Raw genomic sequence first — 11,418 nt, 5'->3', positions numbered from 1 at the left:
CCTCCTGCCTTCCAGAAGATTCACACTCCCCCCAACTTTGTGTCATCTGCAAACTTGCTGATGGTGAACTCAATCCACCCATCCAAGTCATCAATAAAGTATTAAAGAGAACTGGGTCCAGCACTGACCCCTGGGGAACACCACTAGTGACAGGCCGCCAACGGCATGCAGCACCATTCACCACCACTCTCTGGACCCGACCATCCAGCCAGTTCCTAACCCAGCAGAGAGTGTCCCTGTCCAAGCCGTGGGCTGCCAGCTTTTTCAGGAGTATGCTATGGGAGATGGTGTCAAAGGCTTTGCTGCAGTCCAGGTAGACTACATCCACAGCCTTCCCCTCATCCACCAGCCGGTCACCTGATCATAAAAGGAGATCAGTACATATTCTGCAGAGAGTCATTAGAGAAATCACAGCTTTATTTGGGAATTTCTAAAGGTTTAGCATTAATAAGTTATTAAGTAGATTAAACTGTGAAACTTAACAGTGTGCTTTTATTAAAAGAATTATGACTTACATAACCAAAATACATAGTTATCATGTGACTGTTTCAGTAGTAATAATGGATGCAATATCTTAAATTATTTTAATGTATGGGGTCTATGCTGAACTATGTATCATAAATGTATGTATCTATTTGCCTACCTACTTTTCTATTTTAGGGACTTTTTTACTTGTATCCATCACTCAGGAGCATGAGAGTGCCTTCCATCTATAATACTGAAATACCTCCTGAAGTGCTTGATTTTTCTGTCTTACTGACACAGGGTCAAAGCCATAATCAGGATAAAACAATTTTCCCTATTTACATCAATTAGTTCTATTTTTGCTATGTTCACATGATTTATCTGTTTAAGAATGATGTCAGGCAACTTATTTCTCCTCCCCCCGCCTCTTATTCGTTATTCCTTTAAGGCAAATTTGTAGTCTTTATTTCAAGAGATCAGCAGCTTTGGATGCAACTAATAAGAAATTCATTTCACTGCAACATCTCCTGACCACGAACTAGCTTAGTCTTAGTTCCTATGTGCTATGCTCTGAGATTTGCAATATAATTCATTTGAAAAGCTAAATTTGAAGGTTTTAGAGCTTCCTTTTTAGCAAAGAAACTAATATTCTCAACTCATACGGCATTACTTATTAAGAACATATATATATATACAGTAATCAGAATTGTTTGAAAAGAATAGATTCAATAGGTAGTCAAAACTCTAGTAGCCCAAAGGGGACATGTTTCTGCACACATTAAATTTAAGCTGTTGAGCAGTATTGTGAAAAATACCTACCATCTATTTCTCCAGCATAGACCTCACCAAACATCATCCAGTAGGGCTGAAATACAATATCTCGTGCCAGAGTCCAAGAAGGAGGCTCTTCTGGTGAAAGAATTGCCTTTCGTGACACTCCAAAACTCAACAAAACTATGGCCATCATGACCACAATATAAAACATGTTTGCTGTCTGAAAGACATATTTGCATGAAGGAATTAGTTGTGTTAATTATACAGAAAAAAAGTTGGACATTTTAGGGAAGGGTATCAATCACTGCTTTTATAAATCACAGTAAAAAATAGGGATAAAAATCTACTATGCCAGAGGAAATAGAATAATTTATTTCTAAGTCATCCACCTGAGCATTTTATAGAGGTTAAAATCATCCTGGACCAAAAAGGCCACAACGCCTACTTGCTTCTCATGTCCCTCTTAAGATAGATTTGAAAAATGCAGAGACCTTATGATGATGATTTTTCTCAGTGGTGCTTCTTTCAAACTGAGAGCAAGGAACAGCACTGAAAATTATTTTGCCTTCTAACACTGAATCAGAATTACCATGCAAGGTAGAATATAGAAGTATTAATAAGATAGTTCCCAATAACTGAGGAAAATTACAGCACAAATCTGCACATATCCCTCAAGACTAGGCAGCAGTTCTTACACCAAAAGAGAAAAAATATAACTTTGATCTTAGAGAAATTTTTCCAGCTAAATGAGATATAATTATTTGAACCAAAATGCAAAATAATAACAAAAGTATTCCAAGAGCTAGGGCAATTATCTATAGTAGTGAGCCTGTCTGAAAGAGGCACTGACTTTCCTTTCTCCTGTTATCAAGCTGGATCAGAAAATCAACTCAAATGCAACCCTTCTCTAAGGAATGAAGTAAAAATGGCTTTTGTGAATAAATTCATATCATTAATAAATTAGAGAAGATTTAAATCTGATTATGGTCAACTCATGAACAGAGTAAGTCATAGTATTTTCAGGTAATGCATTCACTATGAACCATGACGTGACCTCTCCTTGGACCATCATTCTTTTCTGTCACTTCTGAGTTTTACATATTCCTGAATAGATGCTTTAACGACAAAAATAATGCCCCAAAGAACAATACTTACCATTTTCCCAATCATTGTCAGGTATGGGCCAGCATGCTGATTCACAGCAAAAAAATCAAGGAGGCGAGTATACCAAAATATAATATCCAAGCAGTAAAGTAGTCTCCCTGCAGTTTGAACAGAGCTATTGGACCAGCGCAAACAAAACCCAATCATAAACAGGATGATAGCTATAGAATCAGTAAAATTCCAGTATTCATAAATCCACACCTTCACTTTTTGGCAAAATTTTCCAGATTCTGAGATAAATACCTGAGTAGAATGCAGAAAAAAAACCCAATGAAACTTCAGTAAAATCACAAATACATTATTTAGCCATTTCTGTCTGAACTATTACGTGCTATTTGGGAATGTATAGTTTATCACCACATTTTTTTGTTTTAGGCCCATGTACTGCATATTGCCATTCACCATCAACTGAAGTTTGCACTTAAGTGTCATATTGCTCAAGTATTCCACATCAAATAGGATAGCTATTCCTAAGCCAAAATGGATTTTCAGCCTGAATATATTCACTAAAGGGAACATGCCACAGTAGAAAGGAGCAGCCAATGTAGAATTGTTATGCATGTGTATAATTATAAATTAACAAGCATTTTCTAGAATGTGGTCATGACCTGCAACAGCCTTTTCATAAATATCTAAGTCATGGAAAGTACCAGCCTAACCTTGCTGATGGGAAAATAACTAATGAGTTCTATTTCAGACTGAAAATATAAAGATAGATCCTTGTATTCCACCAAGGACATACTAAAAAAAGAAGTGCTGGCAACTAGCAAGGTAAAGAATGTAATGTTCACTCCTTGAACTGTGAGGTGCCCCAAAGTGATTTTAAGCTTCACTGAGCAAATGTGTTAAGTGGAATCTTTGGGAGGCTGTAAATAAAACCTTTGCACATTGCCACAAGTGAGGGTAATTATGCAGTGCTATGTAAGATCACACTAATAAGTACTAAGCAAAGGAGGGATTTTGAAATGTTATTCCCTGATCTTGCAAGAATTTATGCATATGAAGACATTAATGCAAACAAGTGACCTGCACTAACTCCCGTGAGTAACTAGTTGTAGGATCAGGGCCTAAGGCTTTAACAATTAGTTGATAAAATCTAGACATACAGAGGTTTGTGGTTATATATAACAAGGTCCTTAGCACTTAATCCGCTGCACGTGCAAGACAGTGTCATACAAAGTCTTTGCTAATGGACCAGAACTAGAACATGGATAAAGAAAACCAAGTAGAAGACATTGATTTCAAACTGTCCAATGAATAATAATGCTGGAAAGAAGAACTGTTGTTTCCACTGTCCCATCATCAAGACCATGCAAGCACAACAGTGATTCCAAAGTAGTTTCTATTTCACATTCAACTTATTTCTCAGTTAGAAAATCCTGGTGCAGATTTTTTCTATCTATCTCATGCAGACACATAACTTGCATAACTTAAGTTTATCCAAACTTCAATATATTCCCAGCATTTGTGCTGCCCTGTGAAATCTTTCATGTCTCTAATACTGATGTCACAGTCTTCTGAGTGATTTGTGTTAACAGCATCCTTCACTCAGAACTGTGGCTGTTTTTTACATAGTTTTATTCCTCTGAAAGCACAGCATTTCAAATGTCATATAAAACAACTTACATTGTTTACTATGTGCTGATTCTACAGTCAGTATATGTCAGATCATATATAATAATTTGGGAAGTACATAGCTGCATTTGTCCCCAAACTCAGGTTTGGAGTGCAAGTTCTATTCAAAAGCTCAGATTTAGTCAACTGCAAATAATTTCAATCAATTTTGATTGAAATATCATTTTTCCATGCTCAATGAATCCAGCATTAAAAGCTGATGGCATTTTTGTTTCCCAAGGTCTAATAGACTTGAGGGAGAGCCACAGACTGTTCTATGCATAACACCTATTAATTCATAACAAAGTCCACACTCAGATTAAATATCTAAAGATAAATTTCATTTTCATTATAAGAAATCTAATGGTCCGCTCAAAAGAATTATGAATCAGGTGCCTACACTGAGGCTCCAAATCTCAATTCAGCACAGTCTCTCTCAAGTGACCTGCACATTACCACCAGCTCTATACAGAAAAGCAGAGAATTAAGGACCAACTTTCCGATGAATTTTTAAGGCCCAAGTACTAGTCTTCAAATACAAGACTTCTAATAAATAAATTCCCTGTATAATTCTTACCTCTGCTAAATATTCTACAAAATTACTGTGGGATTCAGCATTCTTCAGATTATGGTATTCTCTGGTCTCTACAGATAGGAAGTGTGAACAGAAATACTTACCTCCCTGACTTTTTCAACAGCAGTGGTGAAAATATAGATGATAACAAGCCACTCTTGCACACTTGGTCTTGGTTCCATCTTCACCAACACAGTGTAAGTGAAGAGCATGAGAAATGCCATGTATGACATCTACAAAACACATGGTATATAATCCATATGCACAAAAATCTCCAACAAATTTCTGCAAATATAGTACCAGGTGATTTGGTTGACTACATGTATTCGAACTATTGGGACACTGTCAAATTTTTGAGTCCAAAATATTTATTCCAGTTCTCTCAAGTTTTGGTTGGTTGGTTGGTTTGTTTGTTGTGCTTTTATGGGAATGTCCTTAATCATAATTTGGAAATTGGTGCTTTAGTGCTGAGAAAACAGGAGTGGAAGACAAATATGTTGCCCAAGGCCCCAGCCCCAAATATGAGACAGAATATTTTATCTTGGATGTTGGACCAAATGATCTCCAGTGGTCCCTTCCAACCTTAACTATTCTGTGATTCTATTCTGTGGTCTGCACAGTCCTTTGCTTTTATCCCAACCCTCTGTAGGAGCAAGAATGAATTCTCAGAGTTACATCAATCACTGCTAGTTAATCAGTGCCTTCCAAAACACAGGAAGTACAATGTCAAGTGAAAACCACATTGTTTTAAAGGTACAAGAATGTGCTATCTGACACAATAGATTAACAACCTATAAAGCAATTAAACACACCCTGTTAAAGGAGTAACAGTTTATGTTCATGGTGGTCTGACTTAATGGGCTGCCTGATCTTAAACATCCTGCACTCTACTGACAAAGGCTTACTAAAATTGATTTAATAAATGAGTATTTTTCTATAGCAAATGATTTCCTATAGATTAATATTTACTCCTTCAGAAACAGTCCCTAAAGGAAGGGATATGAATATTTGTGAGGTATTTAAGGTATTTAAGGCCACCTTCAATCTCCACATGTGCAATTAACTACTGTAAAAAACTGTGCTTCAGTTATACCTTAGTTCCTTATAAATTTTTTTTCCCTGGGTTTTTTTATGTAGTTGCATTATTTTAGTAGAAAATCTTTCCACTTAATTGTCAGAGATGGGATATTGTTCAAGTATCATCCCATCTACCCCCACCACTAAGTGGCTGCAAATCTATGCTAGACAAAGTAAAAGCAGAGTCAAATGGCATTTGAAGGATCAAAGGAGAGTTCTACCAATCCAAGTTCTAGTATGATGACTAACCGTGTGAAACCAGAACTTGACAATTGGCGCGTTGTAGAATTCATATATTTTTCTAGTACTAGGCAGGTTTCCTTGTCCAGCATCTACTTGGTCTTCATGAGACTTCTGAGCAACCTTTTCCACATCATAATCCTTTTTCAAAAGAAAACAACATTTTAAAAGTAAGGAACAATGGTCTATGATTTCAAAGGTTATGCTGTTTTAAAGGGAAGACAGGCACAGATGTCTACACTTTGTTCTCAATACACAAACCATTACTGGAGCTCACTTTTGTCTGGTTACAACCATCTCATTTGCAATAATTAACATGGACACTTTTCTACTATAAATACTAATTTAGAATTTGTTCTCATGACTACAGGCAATGAGTGTCAGCAGACTTGAATTCACTTATCATTTAATCACTGTCTTGCTTTCCCCATCTGTGAAATACAGGTTCCATTCTCCAATTCTTCCAAACTCTCATTCAACATAACTGTATGAGCTAAAGCTCCACTGACAACTGTGACACTTCCTGAAACAAGGGAATGAGCGTCGCATTTCTGCTCATCTATGCAATTGTACAGAAGATGCCAAGACAGTGAAATTCTGAATACAGAATATAATTGCTATTTTTGATGGACTGTATGCTTGATTAGAAGATAGGGTTGAAATAAGTACTCTCTTATAAAGATCTGCCTACAAAAACACAGATAACTTCTTTATTGTCTTCAGTCAAATAAAAACAAATACACAAAAAAGCCAAGACACTTGATTCTGTATTCAGAATTTGAAATTTGTCTGAATACCTCTCTGAAAGTACAAATATCTGATTGCTAGCTGAAACCAAAAAAAAATCTGCAGACACACAGCACTGGGCAACTGACAAAACCACAAAGCGCATAAAGGGCTTTCAGTGATGAAGGAGAGAGGCCCGAGGGAGCTATGAATAGCTAATAGCTGGGCAAGGCTGATGGAACCAAACTACTTTGTTCAGTTTTGTTTCCATGCTGGCCAATTGCCTCGGCTAATATCACTGCTAAAACTTACTGCTACTAAACATCTTCAGTATACTGTTTATTATGCTATGTTTTATCCCTACTACACAATGGTTCCTTGAATAATCAGGGAAAACTGATCTTTTATCACATGAGAGTCAAAAAAAGGGCTAAACCAGAGAATACGATACACAGAACCATCCCAGTGTATTACTATCAGATCCTCCAAGCTGAAGGAGAGAATTTGTCCCATGAAAGAGTGCAATTTCCAGGTGCAGCAGATCACTGAAATTCGTAATTGTGTAAGTATGATGCTCTACACAGCACACATATACTGTTGAAAATGTCTGTATATTTTTCTATAATATTTCATGTAAGGGTATTTAGGAACAAATGGTAGCTGAGACTTTTACATAACACTATTAGATAAAATCAAAAGTTAAGCTTATTGCTAACACAGGAAGGGAGGAGACCTAATTGAGGAAGATAAGAAAAGTACTTACGTACATTTCTCTGCTGCCCTCTGCCAGACTGCAGGGGTCGCCCTGGTGCAAGTATTTACAATTGGCCTGTCGTCTGTATCATAGCTAACCCTATAAAAGGCTTTTTTGAACTATGTTAGACAGGCATGGCAGAAGAAAATAGCTTTGAGCATTTTTCTGCATCAGAGAAAACACAAGTGTGGCCACCATAGGTTTACCAGCAATGATAAGTTTAGCATGTTGCTGAAAAAGCCCTCGAAGACAATCTGCCCTCTTTTATTGCACACAAATTGAAAGTTAACTGAGAAGGTCACCAGCAATCTACAATGCTTGTCTGCTGTAAGGTGAGCAAAGAAAAAAAGGTTGCCTGACAGCTCTCACTTAACAATCTTTTTTTCATTGGTTAGCACCTCGGCAACATTTGCCCTTTTGGATGGAAGTTATCCATGTCTGCTCATGTCCAGCTCAGACTGAAAATTTTTGGAAATTTTCAGCTAAAGGTAGGTGTGGTGAATGAGAAGAAAGGATTAGCAGAAATCTGGGAGAATTTAGATCTTAAAAGGCAAAGATGTCACCTCATTTATGCTAGATCCTTCATCAAACAGGCCTAGGTAGGGCTATTGCACAACCACAGGTCCTTGCAGTATGTTTCAGGACTTGGTTCAGATAACTAAACAAAACTCTTGTGCTTTAAGTGGCATCTCTGCCAGGCTCAAGGAATACAGAAGTAAGATACCCTGTTTTTCAACAAGGAAGGAAGATGGAAGTGTTACGATGTAATTCAGGTCACACGGAGAAATTAAGAAGGAAGGAAGGCCATAAACAGGAGGAGAGGCTGTTGCTGAGATGCAGGGCATTGGCTACTGACCAGGCAGAGCAGGAGAAAAAAGTTGGAAAGGATAGGTCCTGGACTGCCTTGGTTCTGTGGTTTCCCTGCTTTGGACAGCTTGCCTTGGCAACCAGAATTGAGTTTTATAGTTGTGATTTTGTGCTTGATATGAAATCTTTCTTAAATTATCCAGCATACAAGATTACATAGGTATTTATCTGTAGCTTGAACAGACTGTGCCCTAAAAGACCTTCACAATTGACAGGTAATTATAATCTCAATATACTTTCGTGAGGTTGAGAAGGATTTTCTCATTATGACCAGTACAGAAGTGACATCCAAGATGGTGACTTGTCCAAGGTCACCTCACTCCATATGCAAACCAGGGAGCTAACCTCTACTTCCTGAAAACTTGGTTCTAACACTTCTAGCTGCTGACAATCTTCTCACTCTTCAGAATTATACTGTGGTAAATAAACAGACTCTGACCCACAAACAACTGATCATTACAGACTAACCAGAGACAGAGCATCTTTAGAGCTGGCTGGCCTCTGATCCCCATGATACCATGTGAACTGGTGGAAGTCTTGAGACTGAGGCACATGAGACATTTCTGCCTTGCTCTTAAATTCCAGCATCAAGATAGTGGGAGGCAGGAGAATACTCATAATGACCTAAAGGAGAGACACGAGATTCAGGAAATTAATTCAGCAGTGATAGCATAGACCTGAGGCCACTGTCAGCCATGCCTGGTGTCAGCAAAAACCCAGTGCAATTCCACTGGCCTGGGAGGGAGTCCCTGGTGCTGGGAACTTCTGTATCACACTCCTACAGCCTCTGAAGAAGTGTGTTGCTCTTGACTGCTTTGTGCCTTTGAAGAGTGTCATGGTATCTAGGAATGCATTTGATACTGCTCTCTATCTCTGGACAGCATTCCTCCCATTAGCAGCTCTGTCAGGGAAAAAGCAATGGTAGGGAAGCAAGAGCAGGTGAGGACGGACTGAAAGGTGATGAGAGAATGCGAACCGCAAAAAAATCCCACCTTCCTAATGTCACCCCACAGCTACTTTTGCAAAAAAGTAAAACAGAAGTAAGTACTATTTTCCTTCTCTGTCTTTTCTTTTTCTTCCTGATGTGCATGTTCCAATACGTGCTTAAGCACAGCTGTCTGAACCTGCATTAGCCATGTTCATAACTACAAAAACATGTATAAAGCATCTAAACAGCATCTAGATGCTCAGAAAAAGCTAGAGTAATGTCACCTTAAACCAGGAGTTCTTCCTCATCTTCAGGCGTCCCATCCACATATCAGTCAGCAGCATCTGTGTGCATGTATGGGATATGAAAGGCCGCAGCCCCACAGACACTGCTAGTTTTAAGCAAGTTGAGTTGCTCCAGTTTTTCAGTTCATAGGTCAGCAACTTCATGGCCATCTGCTCATTTTGTTTGAATGCTCTGTCCAGTACATCTAAGGCAAGCTGCCCAAATTCCCTAAAGCAGAAAGGAATTAACAGTCAATATAACAGGGATCAGTACAAACTCAGAATCACTGCTGCAAAGAATTTGGTATGAATAACTCTGGTAAAGTTCAGCTATCAATCTCAGTAAGCATGCCTTCTCCCATTTTTCTCATTGTTTTATCAACATACCTAGTGAAAAGCAACCTGGGGAGTAATCCTAACTATTTAGTCCTAATGGCAAGGTTAAGGCGATCCTGTTTTCTATTTGTTTGTTTTGTTCTTAATCTCACTCAGTGAATCAAAATGGACCCAACGATATCCTGTGTATTTGCTTCAACAACAGATTCATCACCACTGTGGGCAAGCATTGCAGGCAGCTGCAAAAGCCTCTTCTTTTAGATTCTACATCTACACAGGGAAGATTCTTCAAGGAAGGGACACAACTTCCTTTAAATTAAGCTTTGGAACTGCATACAGATGAAGACAATACATTTTATTGCACCTGACTCTTACGCATGAAGTCTACAAAGCATAAACCATATTATTAACAAGAAAAACTACCAGAAAACACTAACTGAAAACTTGAAAATTTTGTTGGTCTACTTCACTTTTCATGCAGTCAGTTGTTTCAACACACATTTTTCATTTGTCTTACATAGAGCAGGATTTAAGCACTGATTTTATTTTGCTCATTACTATTTGTTAAAGGTTTGAAAAGTCCTACACCTATGTGCCTTATGGCTTTTTAACAAGCTGAGCTAGAAGGGAAGGTGTAAGGGAAATTCCAGTCATTATCTTGACCATTTAGCAGAATTATATTTTAATTTTCAAACATACAACTAGGTAATATGCAAATGGCTTTCTCAACCAGACTGCACATCAGTGCATAGATCCATTAAATAATATCAACAATGAGTAGCTGGAAGTATTTCTTTTATACTCCATAGCCCATGGCATCACTAACCCTTCAAACTCTTAGTGGATTAGGAAAATATCTAACCATTCTTAACACTGCAAAACTTTATTAACTGTGGTGAAGCAAAAACTCATACTTTGAATACTTCTTGAGCTCTTCTGAAGTGTCATCCACCATGTTGCTCTGTTTGGCTTCATGTGCCATTGCCCTGTAGAGTTTACAAGCCACAACAGCTTTGACCATGGCTTCCTCTCCATGCTGCCAGAAGAACATTGCCATCTTCTGCCTTTTCATTAATACTGCCCAAACCAGGAGGTCATTATAAGGGTAGATAAAGCCAGTTGACTCATAATTCTCTGTGCAGTTTATATCCTCTTTTGATTTCTTCTTAAATGTATGGAAGGCACTGGATCTTTCCTATAAATTCATTTTTTTAAAAAAAATAAAACTTAAAAATACAGAAAATCTCAATGAATGGTTGAAGTTCAGGTTCATGAGAATAAAACTGCACACAAATCTGAATTGCAAGTAGTAAACTGTTGGATAGCTATATGTATTTAAGTCATGAACCACAGCTAGGATCACATTCGGGTTAACAATTCAAAGAAACTGGTAACCTATAAATTCATTTTTTTAAAAAAAATAAAACTTAAAAATACAGAAAATCTCAATGAATGGTTGAAGTTCAGGTTCATGAGAATAAAACTGCACACAAATCTGAATTGCAAGTAGTAAACTGTTGGATAGCTATATGTATTTAAGTCATGAACCACAGCTAGGATCACATTCGGGTTAACAATTCAAAGAAACTGGTAACAGTAGTGAAACACTCCTTGT

General features: G+C 37.7%; 1 protein-coding gene across 1 annotated transcript in view; it reads right to left on the bottom strand.

Moving 5' to 3' along the window:
- Window positions 1–11,418, bottom strand: part of TRPM6 (transient receptor potential cation channel, subfamily M, member 6) — a gene marked incomplete at its 3' end in the record, with an annotated part of 64,692 nt that overhangs the window by 23,695 nt on the left and 29,579 nt on the right. Inside the window, exons 17-23 of the mRNA XM_009069766.1 lie at window positions 10,718–10,998; window positions 9,468–9,696; window positions 8,724–8,879; window positions 5,918–6,049; window positions 4,696–4,824; window positions 2,395–2,646; window positions 1,285–1,459 (exon numbers count right to left, since the gene is read on the bottom strand). Of these exons, the coding sequence (XP_009068014.1) occupies window positions 1,285–1,459; window positions 2,395–2,646; window positions 4,696–4,824; window positions 5,918–6,049; window positions 8,724–8,879; window positions 9,468–9,696; window positions 10,718–10,998 (1,354 nt within the window). The remainder of the gene's footprint in view (window positions 1–1,284; window positions 1,460–2,394; window positions 2,647–4,695; window positions 4,825–5,917; window positions 6,050–8,723; window positions 8,880–9,467; window positions 9,697–10,717; window positions 10,999–11,418) is intronic.

The sequence above is a fragment of the Acanthisitta chloris genome, unplaced genomic scaffold (genome assembly GCF_000695815.1).
Source record: "Acanthisitta chloris isolate BGI_N310 unplaced genomic scaffold, ASM69581v1 scaffold25462, whole genome shotgun sequence".
Classification (NCBI taxonomy): domain Eukaryota; kingdom Metazoa; phylum Chordata; class Aves; order Passeriformes; family Acanthisittidae; genus Acanthisitta; species Acanthisitta chloris.
The sequence above is the reverse complement of the archived record's forward strand: the minus strand, read 5'-3'. Positions and strand labels throughout refer to the sequence as shown.